The sequence below is a fragment of the Uranotaenia lowii genome, chromosome 3 (assembly GCF_029784155.1).
Source record: "Uranotaenia lowii strain MFRU-FL chromosome 3, ASM2978415v1, whole genome shotgun sequence".
Lineage (NCBI taxonomy): Eukaryota > Metazoa > Arthropoda > Insecta > Diptera > Culicidae > Uranotaenia > Uranotaenia lowii.
The window spans coordinates 131,966,518-131,990,554 of NC_073693.1; the positions used below are offsets into that span (position 1 = coordinate 131,966,518).

The 24,037-nt window shown below is 35.8% G+C and overlaps 1 protein-coding gene across 1 annotated transcript in view; it reads left to right on the forward strand.

The window, feature by feature from the left end:
* Positions 1-212: 212 nt before the first annotated feature.
* LOC129754081 (multidrug resistance protein homolog 49) overlaps positions 213-24,037 on the forward strand; it is a 35,150-nt gene continuing 11,325 nt past the window's right edge. Inside the window, exons 1-5 of the mRNA XM_055749949.1 lie at positions 213-471; positions 14,626-14,896; positions 15,148-15,341; positions 21,947-22,192; positions 22,260-22,431. Of these exons, the coding sequence (XP_055605924.1) occupies positions 14,699-14,896; positions 15,148-15,341; positions 21,947-22,192; positions 22,260-22,431 (810 nt within the window). The 5' untranslated portion in view covers positions 213-471; positions 14,626-14,698. The remainder of the gene's footprint in view (positions 472-14,625; positions 14,897-15,147; positions 15,342-21,946; positions 22,193-22,259; positions 22,432-24,037) is intronic.

Here is a 24,037-nt window from a genome sequence, read left to right on the forward strand (position 1 = left end):
GTTAGTCGACCGTTTAGCTGCGCCTCATAGCCAGTTAGTTAGTCAGTGGCGCGCGCATTCGTTCTTTCTAAAGTTCCCCTTTTGAGCGGGTTTTGCGTGAGAGAGGTTCCTATAGGTTGGCTGAATCGCCGGGATCGAGCGTTAGTTTGTCAGCGATAGCGGCGCGGATCGGACGCGTTTTGAGTAACGGTTGCAAATTTTAAACGGAATTTAATTGAAAAATACCCTCTGTGAAAATAACTGCCACTGGAGGAAAGTTAAGTGAATTACACTGATTGAAGTTCGATAACGTGAAACGGATATCTAATATGTGACAAAATCGGCGGTTCATTTAGTAGATCGTGGAAATCTTGAGGTCTACGTGAAAATTGCTCATATATTTTAAAACAATACAATCACCCAGCATACGCTCAAGTTCTAAGTGAACGGAAGAAGAGAGATTCCTAAGTTATTTTCGAATAAAAGTAAAAGGTAATAAGTGAAAAAATGTGTTTTGCAATTATAAATAATCCATCAAGCTTAAGCTAAATATCGAATTTAAACTCGAAGAACAAAGTGTGCCAAAAAAAGATGCAGCGATTGCTGCAAACATCTAAGAAAATTCACATTCGCTTCAGGAAAATCCATGCGTTGATCCAGTTCGCAGAATTTCATCAACTAAATAACATCGACGATCCACCCATATGGCTGTTAACCGTCAACAAATTCCGCGGTTGGATATACTACGTCCAGTAATAATTAACGGCTGCTGGTGAATCAAATGATGTGGAAACGATCGAGACTAGTGTAGAATTTCATCTCTCAGTGCTGTAGATGAAAATAGTCAAGCTATCAAAAATCGATGGCTTTTGTTTGTGTACAATCGGGCCACCATTTACGAAGAAATTTGCCAATCAATCAGAAATTCTTATCAATTGCTACAGCTGGCTGGAGACTTACGTTTACAAATATCAATCGAAACTGTAAACGAGGATTCATATTGCGAAATCTTGAAAAAGACATTCGTTATAAACGACACTTTCCTGGAAAAAAAGGTTGTGTAACTTGAGATTTTATTTCCATTTATCCAATATGGGCAAAAGTTTAAAATCTGCATTCGTCATCTTAAACCAAAATCTAAATTCTGAATCTAAATAATGAATCTGAAGCCTGAATCTGAATTCTGAATCTTGAAACTGAATCCAGAACTCCGAATCTGAATCTGAATTCTGAATCTGAATTCTGAATCTGAATTCTGAATCTGAATTCTGAATCTGAATTCTGAATCTGAATTCTGAATCTGAATTCTGAATCTGAATTCTGAATCTGAATTCTGAATCTGAATTCTGAATCTGAATTCTGAATCTGAATTCTGAATCTGAATTCTGAATCTGAATTCTGAATCTGAATTCTGAATCTGAATTCTGAATCTGAATTCTGAATCTGAATTCTGAATCTGAATTCTGAATCTGAATTCTGAATCTGAATTCTGAATCTGAATTCTGAATCTGAATTCTGAATCTGAATTCTGAATCTGAATTCTGAATCTGAATTCTGAATCTGAATTCTGAATCTGAATTCTGAATCTGAATTCTGAATCTGAATTCTGAATCTGAATTCTGAATCTGAATTCTGAATCTGAATTCTGAATCTGAATTCTGAATCTGAATTCTGAATCTGAATTCTGAATCTGAATTCTGAATCTGAATTCTGAATCTGAATTCTGAATCTGAATTCTGAATCTGAATTCTGAATCTGAATTCTGAATCTGAATTCTGAATCTGAATTCTGAATCTGAATTCTGAATCTGAATTCTGAATCTGAATTCTGAATCTGAATTCTGAATCTGAATTCTGAATCTGAATTCTGAATCTGAATTCTGAATCTGAATTCTGAATCTGAATTCTGAATCTGAATTCTGAATCTGAATTCTGAATCTGAATTCTGAATCTGAATTCTGAATCTGAATTCTGAATCTGAATTCTGAATCTGAATTCTGAATCTGAATTCTGAATCTGAATTCTGAATCTGAATTCTGAATCTGAATTCTGAATCTGAATTCTGAATCTGAATTCTGAATCTGAATTCTGAATCTGAATTCTGAATCTGAATTCTGAATCTGAATTCTGAATCTGAATTCTGAATCTGAATTCTGAATCTGAATTCTGAATCTCTGAATCTGAATTCTGAATCTGAATTCTGAATCTGAATTCTGAATCTGAATTCTGAATCTGAATTCTGAATCTGAATTCTGAATCTGAATTCTGAATCTGAATTCTGAATCTGAATTCTGAATCTGAATTCTGAATCTGAATTCTGAATCTGAATTCTGAATCTGAATTCTGAATCTGAATTCTGAATCTGAATTCTGAATCTGAATTCTGAATCTGAATTCTGAATCTGAATTCTGAATCTGAATTCTGAATCTGAATTCTGAATCTAAATTCTGAATCTGAATTCTGAATCTGAATTCTGAATCTGAATTCTGAATCTGAATTCTGAATCTGAATTCTGAATCTGAATTCTGAATCTGAATTCTGAATCTGAATTCTGAATCTGAATTCTGAATCTGAATTCTGAATCAGAATTCTGAATCTGAATTCTGAATCTGAATTCTGAATCTGAATTCTGAATCTGAATTCTGAATTCTGAATCTGAATTCTGAATCTGAATTCTGAATCTGAATTCTGAATCTGAATTCTGAATCTGAATTCTGAATCTGAATTCTGAATCTGAATTCTGAATCTGAATTCTGAATCTGAATTCTGAATCTGAATTCTGAATCTGAATTCTGAATCTGAATTCTGAATCTGAATTCTGAATCTGAATTCTGAATCTGAATTCTGAATCTGAATTCTGAATCTGAATTCTGAATCTGAATTCTGAATCTGAATTCTGAATCTGAACTCTGCTTTATCCTAAACTCAGATAGGTGTTGTTCGATCGACAAAAGAACTCCTTAGAATAGTTTTTTGTGACTCTAACTATGCAGCAAACATAACCAAAAATAGTCTTCTTCAAATTCGTTTTGACTCAGACAAAATTCAGTCAGTTTTAAGAAAGATTAGAAATTCGATTGCTGAATTCAGAGATAATAAAGTTAGTCAATATAGACATGCTTTTAAGTTAATAACAACTGTGTTATTAAGCTCTTACGAAAACTAGTCTGCTTTTAGATATTGCTCTACTAAAGACATTAAAAATTATTCTTCGCGTTTTATCCCCCATGGGGCTGTTTAAATCCATTTACTGAATCTATAAAACTGGAAAGATTCTGTTGGATTTCATCATCCCCTAGAGTGTCATTACCTCACTTTGAAGTAACGTGAAAAAAAAGGTTCAACTTTGCTAACCTTTTTTTTTCTCTCTAGTTACTTGCAACCAATTTGATTCGGCCTTAATCGATCGGGACGTGTCGACTGATTAACGCCCGATCGCTGCATTGTTCCGTAACTAATGGAATTCCTATCGAACATTCAGCAGAGGTACAAATTACTTTCCGATGCACATCGGTAATTTTCAGTTTTATCTAATAATATCTGTCGGAATAACCTGCTGTGGTACTGTAGAAAAAAAAACTCGAAGATATTGCGCACATGTATCACAAGAGTTTTTGAATAAAACACGAAATGTTCACAGTGTGTATGGTAATTCTAACCACATTAAAGGGATGCACTTCTAAAGCTACTAGATAAATCAACAATGTGAATTATCTAAAATTGATTTATTATGAATAAAATAAGTGTTTTTTCCGAACCAACAACCCTTTGGACGAAACGGAACTGCACGTGTTTAGAAGAACCCACCTAATGTCAACGTGAAGCAGCTCGATTCGTCTTCCTAATCTGCATAGGCCGCAGCTCAACCTAAACCTATTGCGGCTGTTAAAAGTAGAATTAGCTTTCGGAACTGGTTAAAGTAACCGATCAAGTTCCGTAACTGATTTAGTATCGGGAAAACAAGTGCGTCTGCTTAGGATTGCATCAAACCGGTTGCCTGGCTGGGGGATTTTTTTGAGTAGGAAACTTGTGCAATGCGGGAATACATCTTGCTTGAACCCATTTTCATTGCGCGGTGACTGTTTCTCAATAGGAAACCCCCATGCGTCGACAATGAATATCTTACTATTTTTGTTTACTCATTAAGCAAATCATATGAATCGGTGGTTTTCACATCAGCGAACGACGGTGTAGCCTAAAGAGAGAAAAGTGCGTGAAGTGAGTTTTAATTTGACAACAACAACAACTTTCGCCGTTGAATTCTGATATCAGAATTTCATAATACATAGTAAAGTATAAACAGGTATACATACATGTTACAAAAGGGCTGCTACTTAACAGCATTTGTTATCTAGTGGGCTGCTTGTAATGAACGTCGGAAATTTTAAGTGCAAGCATGAATAAAAGAACGAAAACAAATATACGACTACTGATTTGGTTTACAATGGACAACGGTTGAAAACAACGAAGGGAACAAAAAAAAAAGATCAATTGCGGGTCAATTCAACCAATCATTTATCATTTATTTATATGGCTTGGTTGTTGCTTAGTTTTGCCTTAAAAATGTATGGTATAGACGCAAAAACAAAAACTACAACCGTTTCAACCATTTCTAATAGCTAGCATAGACATGCCTCCAATTTCCTCAAAGGATGATCTACTAGAAAATCATTCCTGAGTTAGAGATCGACTATCTAAAACATATTTTTGTTCGGAAAACCAATTTTGTGTAGACCGGTGGTGATTTAAAAATGGAAAAAATATGAATCTTTTCGAATTCATAGTATTTATATATTTTTAGTTGTTGCACTTTTACTATTGCTGGTTCAACTGGTTCAACTACACCCAAAGAAAAGGTTGCACAATTTCAATGTCGATTGGAGCCAAAAATGTGCTAAAACGTGCATTATGCCAATAATGAGTTGATTGCTTATGCGTCTTGTGGCATAAAGAATTCAGAGCTCCCGATCAAAAGGGTGCATACCACTACATACGAACATTTGAGTAAGAATAGATATTTTTTCTGGAATTTTCATCCTATTTGACAATTCATCCCAGAAACATTAAAACAAAAAAAAAAAATGCCGACGGAAAGTGAGCATCGACCTCAAAACAACTGTCTTAATTCATTTGGCCCACTTTACCATGTGCTCCACATAAAGTCTGTTTCACATAGAATCTGGTCGGATAAAATAGATCATTTCTCCGCAAAAAAATAACGTACAACAAAAGTAAAAATGTCATTTTGTAGGGTTTTTAATGCACTTTAAGGAAAAATATACATAAAAATCATTCGTCAGCTTTTCGGATGAATTTTCGAACTTTTTTTGTGATACCATCCATCATTTTTTGCACAGTACTGCTGGTAACCTCATTCGCCATCTTGTTCCACCACTTTTCCGTTTGAGCGGGTTTTTTCATGGTTCTGCCACATTTCTTCAGTTTGCCCTTAACTATTGCCCAATATTTCTCGATGGACCGAAAATCCGGCCAGTTTGGTGGATTGATACTTTTTTCAACAAAATCGATCTTGTTCTCCTTGTCCCACTTAACGACATCCCGGCTGAAGTGGCAGCTTGCCAGGTCCGGCCAGAACTTCACCGGACCTTTGTGGGACCGAATGAATGGCAAAACCCTCTTCTGGGCACATTCTTCTTTGTAAACATTTCCATTCATTGTGTCCTCAGTGATGAAAATCTTAGTCTTCTTCCCACAACTACAGATCCCTTGCCAAATCATCAACTTACGAGCAAATTTATCTGCGAAAACAAACTTGAATCTACCCGCAACATTCGCTTTACGCTTCGCAAGGTAAAATTTGTTACCGGGTATTTGTCCAAAATCCATTTTGACGTAAGTTTCGTCGTCCATCAAAATGCATCCGTTGTACTTGGTCAACACTTTCTCGTACAACTTCCTTGCCCTGATTTTGGCAACCAGGTTTTGTTTCAGCGTCCTGTTGGGGTGTTTGCTTGCATGATACGACCGTAAGCCTTCTCGCAAACAGATTCGTCGAGCTGTACTGTGGTTCGTCTTGAACTGTTTCTCCAATCACGCAAGGAGATTCCAGGATTATTGTGAACTGATCGAATTACCTTTGCTCGCAGCTTCCGGTCATATGTTCCACTTTTACGCCTGGTTTGTTTTGCTCGATCCACCGTAAGTGTCTCCCGGAAACGTTGCAGCACCGAATTTACAGTCGATTTTAGTTATTTCAGGAATTTCGCGATCTTTACCCCTGACCACGTCGGTTTCTCTACGTGAGTGTGCAGAATTTTCTCTCGCCTTTCGCGTTCCATCGTCGATGACTTTTGACTTACTGCTTCAATCTTGATGAAATTTTCACCACTAAGTAAACAAACCATCCGGATCAAAACACTGTCATTAGATTCACGATGTGACAACTAGGGGCGCTGCAGTAAACGAAAAGATGCGACCAGATTCTATGTGAAACTTCAGATAAGATCTTGACTGCATCGATTGACTGTGGATCAAACCGAGGACTGACGTGGAATCGTTTAACTATGAAGTAGCTAAACGACGCTTGACCTCGCAGACGATATTGTTCTGCTCGCCAAAAGATAACAAGACATGCAGAGCAAACTCGACGACCTCACCGAAAACTCCAAAGCAGCAGGTCTCAAACTCAATGTCGGGAAGACCAAGTCGATGGAAATCAACACATTAAATCCTTCCAAATTCGTGGTAGCTGGCAACAAGTTGAGAAAGTGGAGTGCTTCCAGTATCTTGGCAGCCAGATTACGCCTGATGCTGGTCACGTGACTTGGGGATTAAGCCCCTACGTTACAGAAGCAATATGCCGATAGCTTAAATCCCCGAACTAGGTATCTTAAATTTGTTTCAAGGTATTGAAAAATTCTTGCCAAGAAACTTTTTATCTATATATATAAAAAGTAATTTCCGTTTGTTTGTTCGTTTGTATGTTTGTCTTCAATAGACTCAGCTGCCTTAAGAGCTAGAGAGCTTAAATTTGGTATGGGTGCTCATTAGGACCAGGAATGATGAAAAATGTTTTTAGATTTTCGGATGACCCCTTTTGAAGGCGGTCGTCCATACAACAACGGTTTTATTCCCACGAACCAAAAGTCATGGCACCCATTTTGTGAACCGATTTTCGTTTCCGTTCGTTTCGTTGGCGGGATTATTTTCACCATCACCATGGGCCTGGTATTAGAAACGACCATCCAGAGCTCACATGCAAGGCTGCAAAAAATCCAATCATTTAAGAAAAAATCGCTCAAATTTGAATCATGTGTAGTAGCCCGGTCGGATTCAATCAACACATTTTGATCACTTCGAACACTTCATCATGCTCACCATCTAGCAACTCGCTCACAGAAAACATAAAAATCAAAACAAAACAGATCACCTGATTGACTGGCGACTGGTGAGCGGATTTTTTTCCACGTGATTGGTGAACTGATTTGAATCCTAGTGAGCTTGATTTTATTTTGAAAAAAAATCATGACCAAACCGTGATCAGAATTTCAAACCGGTCATCGGTTGCTTGATTTTCAATCATGGATTTAAAATCGTGTATTTGAAATCCACGTGGTTTCTGAGGTAGCATGATGATGATGCAGCATAAGGAAGCTCGAATCGAACATTGTCTTTGTTTGATGGTTTCGCGTCGAATAAATTGTTCTTAGGCAAAGGTTTTTTTTCTTGTTAATTCAAATATCAATCAATTTAATTTATTTGTTAGTGTTTTTTTTCATGATTTCAACTGAGATTCGATAAAATTTTATAAAAAATAACTGTTTTTTTTAGTTAAAAATAAATTTATTAGGCTCATCACATTATACAAAGTATTTCGGGCCGATGGTCAGCAAAATTTCTATTCTATTTTTCAAACCTAAGGTTGTATTTTTTAGGATTAGAGAAGGGGAAAGGTTTGGGTTTGTTTTGGAGCTTCTTGTTATGCGAGACAGTGGCTGAGTTGCACTGACCTGCATAAGTGAAAATGGGGTCTTTTTATTTTTACTCGGATCACTATTCGTTTCCATTGATGAATCAGAGGATGGGTGACTTGTGTATTGTGGATCATTTCTTTTCTTCGGTGGAGAGTCCGTTGGCACATTTTCAATTGGTTTCTCGGTTGTTGCTGGTAGATTCAATTACTGAGGACTTCGTGTGACAGTTGTCAATGAAAACATAAAATTCAAATCCTAGTTATTCTTTTAGTTAATAAAATCCAGTAAATTTTCAAATTTTGGGTTTTCTCCTAGCATGTGGATTTCGAGAAATAATCAATTATCTTTCTGAATATCATTATGTAATTAAATTGTAGCCTTAGTGATTTTAATCAACATTCATGTGAATTCCCAATGTAATATTTCTCATAGTTACTGTAAATGTCTTTAATTTATTCCATACTTACTCTGAATTTAATTTTGAACTCTGATCTGATAAGCTTTCATTAGTGGCTATTATTTGAAAAGCCTTTTAAATTTTGTTTTTAACTCTACGTAGAAGTTTGAATTTGATTTTTGATTTGGAATTCTAGCTTTAAACTCATTTTTCCTATGGTATTCTTAATCAATAATTTGAATTCTGATTGTGATTTCTGATTCTAAATTTTATCTTATTTTGGGTTTTGGAGTTTACGTAAAAATCGAAAATTTTGAGATTGCATTTTATTTAGCTTTACGAATTAATCTTAGGAAATATTTAATTTTGGATTCAGAATTCCCAACAGCTGTGCGAAAATCCGAGTTTTAAAAAAATTAACTAGGAATTTGATGAACTAATATATTCAAAGTATTTATATTTGAATAATTAATAGGGGTAAGTGAAGTAATGTGGGCCATGGGGAAATGTAGAAAACTCTAAATATCTCAGCTGTGTGTTAAGATAAAAATCTCAATCTAACTGTCATTGTTGTCGGTTTGCGTGAGCATTTATTCCTATATGTTGTTGACTTATGTATACAAAATATGCTTCTTTTATTTAGCTATAACAAAAATAACGCAACCAGTAAGAGGAGGGGGGTATGTTGGGCTACATGTATTTTATACACATAAATAACATAAAATATAAGTATACTATCTGTAAAGATTTCCTATGCCGAATGAAGAGATATGAAAAATATTCTATCCATTTTATTCAATGCAATTGAGACTTTTGGCCAGCAACTCCCGAATAATTCTAGCTCAGTCGCAGAAGACCCTTTGACTAATCTCAGGATCGGCCTACGGCTGGGTAATCGGAGGGGAACGCGGACAAAAACTAAGGAAACAAACTGTGGGTTTTCTACAATCAAAAACAATCAACAAATTAAAACTTTGGACGAGGAAATTACTTTTATTTAAAACGAGAAAAACTACTATCTAAACTTTGGTTTTTGAATTTAACGCTTTATTAAGCACGCTACTGTGTGATGTGTTTGTGTAGGGTGTGGGTTGGACGGTGGTCGATGACCGTTGCGGTACGTACCGGATGCTCGATGACTACGTTGGTGAGCGCTCACAGGTTACCTTTACCGGGGATTGGTTCAACAATGGCGTATTGTTGATGGCGGATCAGGAACGGGATCTTGTGTCCTGATGAATTTGCCAAAATGGTGGCAGCTCGTCTGGCGTTGACGAACGGGATGAATACGGCGTCTTCCTTCGTTGACGTAATCAGCGGACCACGGCAAGACCGTATTGGCCGCGCTGAGAAGGGCTCTCCTTTGAAATTAGAGACTTCGAGAATCTCTCGAAGTCCCGAGAGATAGGCCTCCTTAACGATTATGGTTCTTACCTGAACCAGAGGCCGAAGTCTTTTACGGTAAGACGTAGACTACCGTCAGGTAATCTAGGCCGAATCGTACGACGGGATTCCTCAACACAAACGGGATGGCACAAGAACAAAACACACAGGTTTTTCCAAATTTCTTGGCTGTTGGGGAACACACCTGACTCGCACGAACGCCGCGCCGGAAGAAAAAAGCCCAGAGTCAAAGACCCTTTTTGGCGCGATCCTTCACTCCTCTCCTCCACCTTCTCCTTTCAAAATATATTAGGCGAGTTATTGCACCTTGCATGCAACCTACATGCATTCGACCTTGCAACCAGTCTTGGTTGCAGACTTGTTGACGAAGATGCCACACGCCCAACTTAAAACTAACAATTATTGTATTTGTTAAAACCTATCTTCTAAACATTTATTTAAAATTTGCCTAATCCTAACTAATTTAACAAATAGAAAAACAACAGTTCGAAACAACAATTAAAACAAAATGGAAAAATTACCTAAGGACTTTGTAACGACGGTTACACAATAGAGACGAACATAAATCTTATCTATGAAATTTTGCCAAAACGTTTGTGAGCCCTGTTTTTGAATCTATTCAATCATACACAACTCAATTTTTATTCCCTTACCTGAAATTGTTAGCTAAATTAATTCTTAAATTTACAGTTTCGGGTCAACTCATAATTTTTTTATGTTATTTTGTCAGTTTGAATTTAATGGCATATGTTTCCACCCAACCTTTCATTAAAACAGTCTGAACTCAGGAAAAATAATTTATAATTTGAAAAAAATTGCCTAATGACACGTTAGAAATGTTAAAAATACATACCATTTTTTTTTCATTCTATCCTTTATAATGAAGAAGATATGGAGCAAAGAAAAAAACTGTACCATGACTACCCACTCTCCCTTTCTTATAGACTATTTAGACTCAGCGTGATTTTTTAGGAATATTTAGTGCTATTTGAAAGGTTTTTAGTTCCTTTAGATATTGAAATCAGAAACGGTTTATTAACTAGTTTAAATTTACGAAGATTGAAAATTAACCTAAGGCTCCTAAAAACTTAATCCGACACTAGATGTCAAAAGTCTTTGTTGAAGCTCAGCAGGAATTCATTAATCACTTGTATGCGAGATGCGTTTATATTCGCACATATATATTGAAAAAATATGTGCTAACTACAAATGCACAAGATAATTCTTTGTAATCAATACGTAACCTGGCCATGGCTATCACGACATTGACCATGTTGTTTGGTCGTGCGAGGTCCACTTGATCGCCAGAGGGAAATTAACAGATTGCTTCGGGCCCAAGGAAGGCAACCTTATGTACCTGTAAGAGATGTGTTGGCTGCCCTAGATCTAACTTACCTTTCCGAACTCTATCTATTCTTTAAAGCTATCGACCTTATTCTGTAAACTATTTCTTGAACTTTTACTAACTTTAGCTTTAGCTATGAAATGTAAACAGTGCAAATAAAAAAAAATTGGCTCCTTTAACCTAATGGATTGAGCCGTTGCAAATAAACGAATTATAAAAAAAAAAATACGTAACCTGTTCTGGACTTAAGATCGCCCCTAATGGCATAAGCATCAGCATCAGAACTATATAAAATGAACTCATATTCAAACATATAAGAACCATATAATGCTTCTTTCATTATTCCTTCTAAAGAAAAAAATCAAGGCATGCGGCGGAAGCCCATTTGAAATTGTTGATCAAAAATCGAGCTGATTTGATTTTTTTTTTCGATCACGCTCACCAGGATTTTTTTTTGAATCCAAATCAAGCTCGAAAAAAATCCGCTCACTGACCATCACGACCAGCTGTGATGACGTGTGAGCATGAGCAAACTTGCTTTGATCGATTTTGGTGCTCGCTTCAATTTCTTTCGAAGGGATTTGATTTCCATGCTACTATGATTTTGAATAACTGTGAGCGAGTGCAAGAAAACGATCACAAGAATTCAAATCAAGATTTGCAGCCTTGCTCACATGTACTGGAAAGCAAATCAAAGCTTGCTGAGCATTAAAAATTTGAAATTGAAAATTTTGGCGGGTGTTTTTTTTACCTTCATAGCACATGCTACCGGTACTAGATATTTGGATACAATCATAAGCCTACATTCTGATTGAAAAATACAACTAGCCTGGAATATATTGACTAGAATAGTAGTGGCTTTCAAAGTGCTCTTTACGCCGCTGGGGGGCTTTGAGGGTCAACCATTTTTAGATTTTTGGAATTCCTCATAGAGAAAGAAATTTTATTAGATTTAGAGTTATAAGTTCAAGGCTGCGATTTTAACGCTTAAATTGGAATTTTGATGAGGGATTAGAAAATTGATAAGATAATAAAATTTGAGGTTTTGAGTTTTCCAATCGATTTCACTGACCAATTTCTAACTTTTGAGTTACCATTGATGACCAATGTGGTCGATTCTACCATCTATTAATGGGATGTTTGTGCCCATGAAAAAAAACAGAACTCAAAAAAAAAAAACTTTTTCATAATATAAAAATGGTGTTTTCGAGATGATTTGTTTTCGATAACTTCAAAAAACTATTAGTAGAACTTTCAACATTTAAGGTAAACTAATAATAAAACAGTGCGAAATTGAAAAGCGAAAAAAATACACACATGCAATTGAAAACATGCAAAGTGAGTTTCCAACATGCTCAACAGAATCATCCATATTGAAAAGTGGGATAATCTTCAACAGATATTTTCATTAGATAAGGGATGGAAAAGATAAAAAAGCAGTTTAATCTTTTGAAGATAAAACTATTAGGCCAAATCTATTCAAGCTTCCTAAGAAATGATGTTTGTAAAAAATTGAGGTATCAAATTCAAAATAAGGGGCCGGCTAAAAGGGTCGTCTATTATATAAAGTTTTCAATATCTTAGTCATCTTGCCGTTTTTATACATCTGATAGGGTTGAAAATTGGCACATAGGAGTTATTTGGGACAAACAATTGAATTCACTTATCCAAAATAAAGTCAGGGGTCGGCCTAAGGGGTCGTACATATTGTCGATATTGTCGTTATTATACATCGGACTTAGATGAAAATTGGTATACGAGACTTTTGAAGGACGATCAATCGATTTCAGGTATTGAATTCAGCGTAAGGGGCCGGCAATGGGGTCGTCCATATTAATCTTACAATATTTTTGAAATATCGTCGTTATTATACATCGGATTGGGATGAAAATTTGCACACGGTAGTTTTCAGAGACGGACAATCGACTTCAGATATCAAAGATTGTATAAGAGGCCACCAAAAGGAGTTCAACTTTTTGGCAATAATTGCTTTTTGGCAATAACACGGGTTTTTTTTTGGCACGGGCAATCAATTCCTGGTTTCAAATGAAGAAGCAGACGACAGATTCTGTCAAATATTTTTGCAATCATAACATTACAATTAATTCGGAAATGCATCTGGAAAATATTTGGCAATTGACTTTCATACCAACTGTTCATGACATATTCCAAGTTAAAAGCGAAACGAAGTTCGTATGGGATCAGCTAGTTTTTTATAAAATGAAAGCACTTCAGCAATTTATGTAAGTATTGTGTAATCTTCCTTTCTCTTCAATTCTGGAATACAACCGTAAATTGGAATCTCTTTGCAGAACAAGTGTTTGACTGTAGATATTCAGGAACTTAATAAAATAATGAATAGTAATTCGAACCACCAATTTTCGTTCCTAGCCTTAGAACCTATCGAACAACCAAGTTTTGCAAATGTGATTATATGCCATATAAATTATCCTAACAGCGATAAGCTAATTGTTCGACTTTACATATATTTTTATTGATTTATGGCACAGATGGTCAAAAGCCAATAGACGTTTGTTTCTAAGCAATTGGAACTAAAATTGTAGGTGAAGAATAAGTTGCACGGGTTTCCAAGATTTATTCAAGTAAATCACTTGCCTCTATAGAACGGGTTTTGTTCTAATTGATTTCGTAGCCGGGTGTTATCTAGTGATGGTTCATGGCTGGTTGACATTTTGCGTAGATAAAATCACGTTTTTAAACCAGCTGATTCAAGCAGATTGTTATGGAAATGCTGCAGCTTTACACCTGAAGAAATGTTCAAAGCCATTTAAGTCCCATTTACGGTTCACGTGAAAAAGTTTTACCTGGTTTTTCCGTTTGAATACTGGCAGGGAGTTCGACAAAAAAAATAATTTAAATTTTATCTTTAATCGATTCCTTATCAATTCCACCATATTTTAAAACCTTGTTTTGCTGCGTTATTGACAAAATAAGATATTTTATGCTCATTTTTACGCGAACTATAAATGTGCATTTAACTACAAATAGTACCAAAGCGCTTTATTCAGCGCCAATTAACGATTTGGACTAAGGTTATAATATTCAACGGATTTTTTTTCCAAATGTCTAGCTTTACGATAACCATAGGCTGCAATTGAAGGTCTAGGAAGCCTCACAATCTAGGTAGCTACATAAATGTATCAACTAGTAGGTACCTATGTACACTTATAAATAAATAAACCGTTCAATTAAAAAAAGCTCTCTGCATCTTCGTGCATGAAACCTATTCAAACATTATATTCATTGCGCGACCCCTTTCTGTGGTCCGATTTGGCTAAAACCAGGTCCTTAGCTCGAAGGTTTAAAAGAAATTTCGGTATCAGGGGAACAGAGTTTATCAAAGTTAAATGAATATTTCCATATGAATTTCAGCCACGCTAATGTCCTACATGAGCATTTTGTATCGTGAAAATCTCTTTCTGGCCTCCTTCGTTCGATTTTTGACTGTCAACAGCTTTGTTATGATGATTATTATCGCTAATTTTGTTTTAATTTCCCCAATATTTACTTAAATCTAAAATGAAGTATCGTTCTCCAAATTTCCAGACTCAGTTTGCTTGACGGCACAAGCAAACCTGGCCCTGCTCCGATAGTCATCAGCTGAACACAAGCAACAAACATGACTAACAAAGATTTTCCTCAATGTAACGGCTCGCAGACATCGATTTCAATCAATTACAAAAATGGCATCGCCAACGACGCCATGTCCGTTTCCAGCCACAAGCCGGGCAAGGATGTGCTGAGCATAAAGTTCAACAAACCGCCCGAAAAGGTGACCCCCGGCAGCAGCAGCACTCCGGTATCGTACTTCAAATTGGTAAGTCGTGTACTTTTGCTCGTGTATATGTTTGTTTTATTAGCTTCTTACATGCCTCATTGGCAATGACAATGATTGGTGACCCCCAGAGTCCGGGAATTCCCGCTCACATTAAAAACCATAAACGTGGTACTGTTGTGGGTGGTTTAAAACCCATCACAACGGACAGGAAGTGTACCATTTATAACCGTACGTTTTCTCTCTCTCCATTTCCTTCTGCTGAACTTTTTGCCCCATTCCCGGAACGGCAGTTTCGATTTGCCACATGGGGAGAAATAACTGCCACAATTCTGGGCGTGATATTGGCCTCATTTGCATCGCTCGGGTTGCCCTATGGAGTCATCCTGTACGGAGAATTCACCACCCTGCTGGTCGATCGGACCATTGCCATCGGGAAATCCACCGATACGTCCATCCTGTCGCTGTTCGGGGGCGGAAAGGTTTTGTAAGTATTTCGTTTTTTTGTTCTGTTATTGTAGGTTAATTATACACATGTCACCTTTTCCATTCCTTGAGTCAATTTATGTGGAAGAGCGACTTGGAAACATTTGGGCTCACATAAGTAACAGTTAGGAGAATCAACGATTGGAAGTGTTTAGGAATGTCAACTTGACACTCCACTCACTTCTCATTCTTAACTGACCTTGACAAAATTTAGTTTTTTTTAGATTTTTTATGGTTGAAATGTTATGATTAATGATGTTTAGTTTAGGTAATTTTTCAAAGGGTTATTTGAAGTGAAAAAAAAACCCAAAAAAAACTGTTAATGGAAATAGTTGTTATACAGCCACGACGTATTAGAATAATACTTTATTTTTCAATGCAACGTTGCTGTACTACTGCTTTTATTTTAAAAGCCCGTTTTTAAACATTTTTTTGTATGCTCAACACTGAATAAGGAAATCGAACCCAATCCTCTGGCTTATGTCCTGAGAGTAGTAATTAAAAAATAAAATGGGGTTAGGCTAAATAGCGGCACGTATTATCCAAACAAACGGGAAAATTGTGCCTAAAATTATTACGGCAATACATTTAATTTCAATAAGTACAGCACAATAAATGTTAAGCAATAACACATTTTTCGTCCCTTGTGCGCAGCGCCGGATTAAGCCATTGCGCAATGGTAAAATTTGGACATAAAATCCCAGAAAAATTCGAACCCGCAGATTTAATGACATGAAATAATATATATCTTTTGTGAAATTTTCTCTTTTTTTTTGTTTCGATTATAGTCGTTTTACCATCTTTGTGGTATTCGCGACTTTATCAACGTTACAGTTGGCGGGAAGTTATTGAAAAACTTTTCCGGTACAACTGTGTTCGATGTTTACTCTTGGGCTCGAACTCACGGACATCTGCTCAGGAAGCAACTGACTTGGCAACTGAGCTATATTTCAAGCCCAATGAAATTTTCTCTGGATTTCAAATTTGTCATCATGTCATCATGTCATGAAGACTACCATTTTAATTTTGATGCCAAAATGACTTAGAAATGCATGAAACGACGTTTTCCTCGAAAAAACTTGTTGGTCAAAAATCGACTTTCTGGGACTTTTTTCGGAAATCCGGCCGTCCTAGAAAGTCGATTTTTTCGATATCTTGACGTTTGATGCACTTCTAAGTCTAAGTCATTTAGCATACAAATTAAAATTTTGACTTTTCCGATTTGCTTTGGCCCTTTAGCCCTTAGGCGATCTTTGAGGTTGAAAAACTGAAACTTTGAGCGCTTTTAGACACCCCTAATTCAAGTCCAATCGAGCTTGAATTTTGTACAGGTCTGACATGACCCATCTGGCTGCCACCCTAGTACTCATACTACTTATACTTATAAAGAGAGCATTCCAGATTTCTCGGTTTTTTAAACTTTATTCCCAAATCAAATGAGCTTAATATTTTGAGCTTAAGAATTTTGTTGGAAAAGCTCGGATTCTGCTCAAATTCATTCACTTTATTTCCCAAAGAAAAATAACATATTTTGTTGTAATTTTTGTTTTATTAATGCGTTCAAAACGTTTTTTTTTTCTGAAAGATTTATAACAATAATCATGATATGTGTTTTGGAAGTCTAAATTACGATTAAAAATCTGCTGATAAATTTGACGAAATTTTTTTTGGTTGAATAATTCCAGGGTTTTGACCAAATTTACCCGGATATTACTCGTATCTTTGGTCGACAGTTTTGAAATTAAATGCCCTGATTATACCAGATTTTTATTTAAAATAACCCACATACATGCTGAAAAAAATTCTTGCAACCTTATTATAAAGTCATTTAATTCATTTAAGTAAACATGAATCCATACGTAAACATGAAAGCCAGACAATTGTAAAAATAAGCGTGTATTTTGCTCAATTAATTCACATGCTTAAATCAACAGAAAAGTTTTTCAATTTACATTAAAATGGTAGAAAAAAAGTTATTTGAATAAAAAAATGTATTAAAAGTTGTCACCGAGCACTCAAATGTCTTTTTGACAAAAAACAGCTCAAGTATCACATTTTATTTGCATTAAAAGTACTACTATTAAAACAATGAGTTTGGATAAGACCAATGAAGAATAAAAAGATTTACTGCTGAGATTCCTAGCCGAGAGTGCCCAATTGACATTCCGACAATTGACATTTGAAGTTTTTTTTCTGAGTTGCCAGGAGTGTCGATTAAAACAAAATGAATATTCGAAATAGTGAGCCACATTTAACTTAATAAATAAAAAGAAAAGTTACAAAATATTAGTTTAAAATGGTTATTCTATTAGGTTCAAACAACAAGATTCGATTACACAAGGCAACATAGTTCACATTTTCCGAAGTGCAAGGAATCTTAGAACGGATTTTGACTGATTTAGGGGCAAATATTCAAAACATTTTTTTTCTTCAACACTTGAATTAGAGATAACTTTAAAAATAGGTTAAAATTCAGTTTTTCAATTATTGTTATTTTTGGACAAAACTGTATAATAATACAAATTCTTTCAAAATAAAGGGTTATAAATAAATGACCAACTTACCCAAAGAGGTTAAAAGGTCCTCAATAATTATCATCATCATCATCATCTGTATCTCTGAAACATGAATATCTGGACAAGATCTGAATCCTTGGTTTAATGGAGGGGAATAAATATATTAAAAATCCGCTTTTAGTTTGCATGACATATATATCGTGTCTTTATTAATTTATCACTTATCAAAGATAGATTCTACCTAAAATTGACCAAATTTGAAATTTCCACAAGTCATATCACCAAAACTAGAGGTGATAGACAAAATCTGACATCGCAAAATCAATCAAAGCAAAAAATCGGAGAAAAGTTATCGCTAGGAGAGTATGCGGTCGTCAAACAAGTTTTCCAGCTCAAGCCGAGTTAATTATTTTATTAAAATTAAAATGTGCTTCTGAAGGTTATTCATTTTTCGAATTAGATTTGTGATCTGTAAAATGTGCGATTTGTTATCCCTAGATCTAAAGATTTCTAGAAATGCTTTTTTTTTTCAAAATTTGTTTGCAAAATGTGTTTAATCATTAAAGATACAGGAATGGATTTGTAAACAAGTGTTAAATTGAGAAGGATTTTGTTATTCTAGGTGCTTTGAATCGTTTCTGTTTTATCTAAGAATTCGAAAAAAAAAATGCAACACTTTGTTTCGTAAAAAAGTTTTGAGTGCATGGATGGAAATTGATGAAATTTTCAGTGATGCTACCTAGTAATGTAATGTGTAAGTACACAAAATTTGATGATGTTCTATCAAGTGGTTTTTAAGATAGAGTCCAATACTGAAGTTCATAGACAAAATTTTCTGGGCAGGAACGAGAAAAACCAGACAAGTTCCAGTGGAAGTCCCAAAAACAGCTGGAAATCAAATTTTCGACCAAAGTTTACTTGGTAAATCGTGTAAGTGTGAGTGAGAAATAGTGAGCTAAAATTTGAATAAAGTGAAGATTGTTGATTCCATGAAGTGAGAGGAATGTGAGAGATTTTTTCAATCTCAATCCGAAAATATGAATGAATAAGTGATAAAAAAGTCGAAAGATTCTTTTTAATTCAACCACGGTAAATGAAAAGTTCATATACCAGTATTTCGATAGCAACTTACTACCTACTTCAGTGAACGTTTTCGATTGAATCGATTCAATCGAAAACGTTCACTGAAGAAGGTAGTAAGTTGCTATCGAAATACTGGTATATGAACTTTTCATTTACCGTGGTTGAATTAAAAGGAATCTTTCGATTGCTTTGATTCAGTTGAATCATTCAACCAAGTAGGCTCATACCACAACAGAGTGATAAAAAAGTCAATTTTTTGTCTGATTTGTCTAGCTCACTTATAAACAGGTTTTACTTCATTGCAACAAGGTGGAAAAGCTGTCCACTGGTAAAATAAACAAAATACGGTGGTAAAATCGTGCGCAAAATATTTAGACTGCCTGTGGAGAGATATTTTGAAAAATTTCATAATGGGTCACCTGGCTTGTTTCCAACCAGAAACTTTTCGTTGAAAAATCTTGCATGTCTTTCCTGAGATAAACAAGGAGAAAAAATTGAAAAATTTAATGTCTAGTACTTAAGGAGGTTAACGATCTGCGGAAACTGCAAATTACTCATTCTTCCATAATGATAGGCAGGATGAATGGCTAAAAATACGAAGGAGACTGGCTTCAAATGCGACCGTTTTCTCTGAAAAGTTCTTCAATAGGTCCAACAAAGTTTATACTCTGTTTAAGTTGGATCTGGAACCGTGGCATTACGCAAAAACTGTGGTGGTGGAGTGATAAAAAGTCAGTTTTGTGCCGAAGGAGGACAATCGGCTAAATTTGTTATAACTACGAAAAAATTCAAAATTTGAGTTATTTTGAAGGTCAAGCTTCAGAAAACTACAAACGTAATCAATAATTGCCATGATTTAAGAAATAAAAAAGGGGTTTATATTATGCATTATAGATGGCGCACGTGTTGCCCAAAAAGCTGAAGTGTTTTAGCTGATTATTGTCTTAAAACATATTTCAGTTAAATTACGAGGTTTTGTTAACTACAAATATTGTACAAATCGGTTGAGAAACAGAGAGATATAGCGATTTTAAGTAAGGAGTGTCAAATTTACACTCAAAGTCTGTTAGGGAGTTCTTTGTCTGGGCTTTCATGGTACGTCCATAAAAAAAGTAATGATGCAAAATTAAAGATTTCAAGAATTCAGTGAGAGTCCCAAAAGAAATATTTTTGTTATTTGGAGGCGCCTGAATAAGTTAATAAATTTTCAATAGTGTCATATAGCATATTGACACTCAATAGCGGATTAGGGATAAAGATTAATTGTAGTTGACTAATTTTTTTTAATCTTAAGTTTCACGGACTAAGGTTTTTAGAAATGACCTTCAAATTTTTCAATTCAATTTTTATATAACAGCATCGGATTTCCAGAAGTATTGTTTTAAAATGATGTTGAATTTATTTTTTTAAGCTAAACTGCTTTTCAAACCTAAAACTTTTTCATGCTCTTCTACAATTTTTTGCTTACAAACAAGAAAAAATAAGTTATTGTAATTGAAATTTTCATACGAATCGATTTCAATTATTATGAGTTAAGAAGTTAAATTCAAATGGAAATTATCAATCAATGATTTAGAAATATAACTAAAATATAAGATTAATTTGAATGCTCAGTTTTAAGCTTTGAATTGAGAATTTATTCTTTTTTTTCTATTGAAATGAACGTTTATATTAATTAATTAGTTGATTAAATTAAAATAATAAGCCGCACGAATATATTTATAAGGTTTTGCGATTTCAGTTGTGATTTCAGAGTTCATATTCCAAAATAACATGTTTCCTTGGATGATAATATCTGAAACAGATACTCATAGCTTGGCTCGAATAAGTACTCGTTTTCCTATACTGAATAAGCTCATATTAATTAACATTATCAGTCTTCAAGGAATGACCGGACTCGATTAAAATTTTCAAAACACTGGGAGAATCAACTTTTGTTTTGACGATGTACAAGTTGTTTTTACAAACAACATAAACATAAACTAGACCTTCTGAAGTAACTTGCAGGAGGATTACCCCATAATTTTCCTGACTCACCGACAGCCAAGCTATGTGACGATCTTGAAAGCGAATTAGCTATTTTGTTCGTCTTTAAAAACAAGACTTGTTTTCAGAAAAGCTATTGCGTGTTTAGGAAGTTTTCCGGAGCTTTTGGTTAATGTTTTGTAATACCACTCAAAACACACACCCTAATCGTCAGAGAGATGACTGACGGACCTGACCTTAGACTCTAGTTAAAGTACCTAACCTATGTAGGTTCTACTGGATACAGCGTGATTGATTTGCGCTTACCGGGGGAAAACTTTCTGCTCTCGATAAACCGGCTCATACAGTTTTGTTTGTGAACTCGGTGAACTTTTCCAATCGTTAATGCAAATTGAGCTGTCTGACAATAAAAGGTATTTTTTTTTCGTAAGCGTTTCCCTCCCACAGGCGTAAAATTAAGCGATTGAATGTTGTGAGTAGTGTGAACTGTTTTACTATTTCATTCTAGAAGATGCTATTGTGTTTTTACATCTGCGATCTTATCGTAACGCAGTTGATTGCTTTATAAAATTTCCATTACTAGTCCCGTTCGTTTTGATAGTGAGCTCACGTTTTTGTACTTCTAGCTAATTGATTCCGATCGATAGCAGTGGATGAACCGTTTCAAGAATTCTATGAATAGAGCTTACGGGATCATCAATTTTAATCAAAATGGTTGTAAATCAAACTTTATTTGTGTACAGAGAGTCTGGTGACAACAGTGCACGACAACCGATCAATTGATCTCAATTAGTGACTATCACACCCGCGACTCAACGTAATAGACGCCACTTGGCTTGACGCGTATCAATTGAATCTGGTTCGGGTTTGAAGACGCGCGTCATCGCTACGAAACCGTCGATGAATTTATTAAATTGAGCGAACTAGTCGGTTGCCACACATGCCACATCATTTAGATTAAATTTAATTGATCTCGAACTAATCTGAATCTCCACCCCGACCATCTGTCTATTTATAACAGAGTCAACGCAAGTTTGGAGGAAAATCGGGCGGCCATCCTGGACGATGCCAAGGCATTCGGGATAGGGGTGATCGTAGTGACGGTAGTGCAGTTCCTAGCGGCCTCGCTCAGCGTGGACGTCATCAACCGATCGGCGAACCGACAGATCAGCCGAATCCGACAGCTGTTCCTGAAGGCCGTCCTCCGGCAGGACATGAGCTGGTACGATCTGAACCGGGACGATAGCTTCGCCGTCAGGATTACGGAGTAGGTTTCCATCTTGTTAAATTTTAAAAACATGGAGACTCATTTTTTTTATTAAATATTTTAACAGTGATTTGGACAAACTGAAGGAAGGCATCGGAGAGAAGCTGTCGATCTTCACGTATTTGGTCATGTCCTTTACCATATCTGTGATATTCTCGTTCTTCTACGGGTGGAAGTTAACGCTTGTGATCCTGAGCTGTGCCCCCATCATCATCCTGGCGACGGCATTTGTGGCTAAGGTAAGTTTCGCGTTTTCTAGAAACATGTTCTAATTTTGAAATTGCGTTCTGGGAAAAAGTTATTGTATTTGACATGTACACTAGACTGAGTAGATTTGTGGGTCATTTTCGAATATCTCAAACCCTGGGATTTAGAAAGATTTGCTTGGGTTCAAAACTTATCTATTATTTGTTGCAAAATTTGCAAATCTTGCAACACTGAAATTTGAAGGAAAACAGGGACAACATCTACAAAGAAATTAGTCAAGCAATGTCTCATTTGTATTTGGCAGCATTGCGGGTTTAATTGAACTGCCTTCAACGCCAAAAGACATACCTCCATTCAAAAAGTTATTACACAGTTATTTGAACAGATAATAAGTTACGGTCTTCGAAAAAGTTGCGGATTTTTTCTGATTTTTTTTAAATTCGCACAGAAACGATAATATTCGTTAAATCTCACAGTTGACAGTTTTTCAGAGCAAAATATTATATTTCCTCATACAAACTTAAAAGTTGAAATTTACTCACGTAATCCTTACCTTGAGTTTTGAACCGAAATATTCAGCAAAAACATCTAAAACATTGGGCAATTCTGCTCCTACTCGCATGGGACTATTACATATGAAAAAAAAAATGAGCCAACGAGAAAATTGACCTTTTTTCTGTTTCAATGTTCTCAAAACTCCTATTAGAGTGCTGTTGACTGCGTAGTTGTTCAGCCGCAGAGCTGCAGATTTTGATTCCTTAATCCTCGGGGTCGTACACTGAGAAGAACAGCCTCTAGCAGCATGGGAGAGTCAATCCTCGACGCAAAGAGATCCGCTACGACTAAAACACGTTCAGCCTTTCGACAAACTTGAAGCGTGTCTAATACAATTAGGTGGCAACGACTTTCGTATCTGGATAAACGAAACGGATCTAACCAGAAGTGTCGCAGGGCAAACCGCATGAAGCGCCGCTGGAAAGCCTCTATTCGTTCAGCTCCGTTTTGGTGAAACGGGCACCAAACTGCAGATGCATTTTCGAGAGTTGAGCGAACTGTGCTCCAATACAGGCTTTTTATTCAGCTCCTTTGTTTTTTACGCGAAATAAGAAGTCAAAATTCTAGAAGCTTTACCAACGATTAAATTTGTATGAGTCTTAAACTCCAGCCGATTGTCTAGGATAACGCCCAGATCGTTGATGTGGTCCACCCGGGCGATGATTTCGTTCTCGAGAATGTACTCACCGTTAAAAGGGTTCCGTTTGCGAGAAAATTAAATGATCGCACATTTGCAGTGGTTCAAAGGCAGGCAGTTGGTGTGAAACCAACGAAGGTGTTGAACTGCCTACGCAAGATAACAATGTCGTCTTATCCATTGATGGTGTGGAAAAGTTGGAGGTCATCGGCATACGCAAGTTTTGGGCCGTTTAGGAGAGTGAGTACAGGTTAAAATAGATGACAAAAAATATCGGTCCCAAGTTGCTTCTCTGGGGCACACCTGATCAAGCGGAGAATTGTCTTGAAAAGTAATTTCCAGTTTGCACTGCCCAAGTAACAATTTAAGCTTTATGATGGTCAGCAAAATATCGTTTGGACTATCGCATTAATCTTCATAAAAAGCTAAAGCGCATTCTATAACAT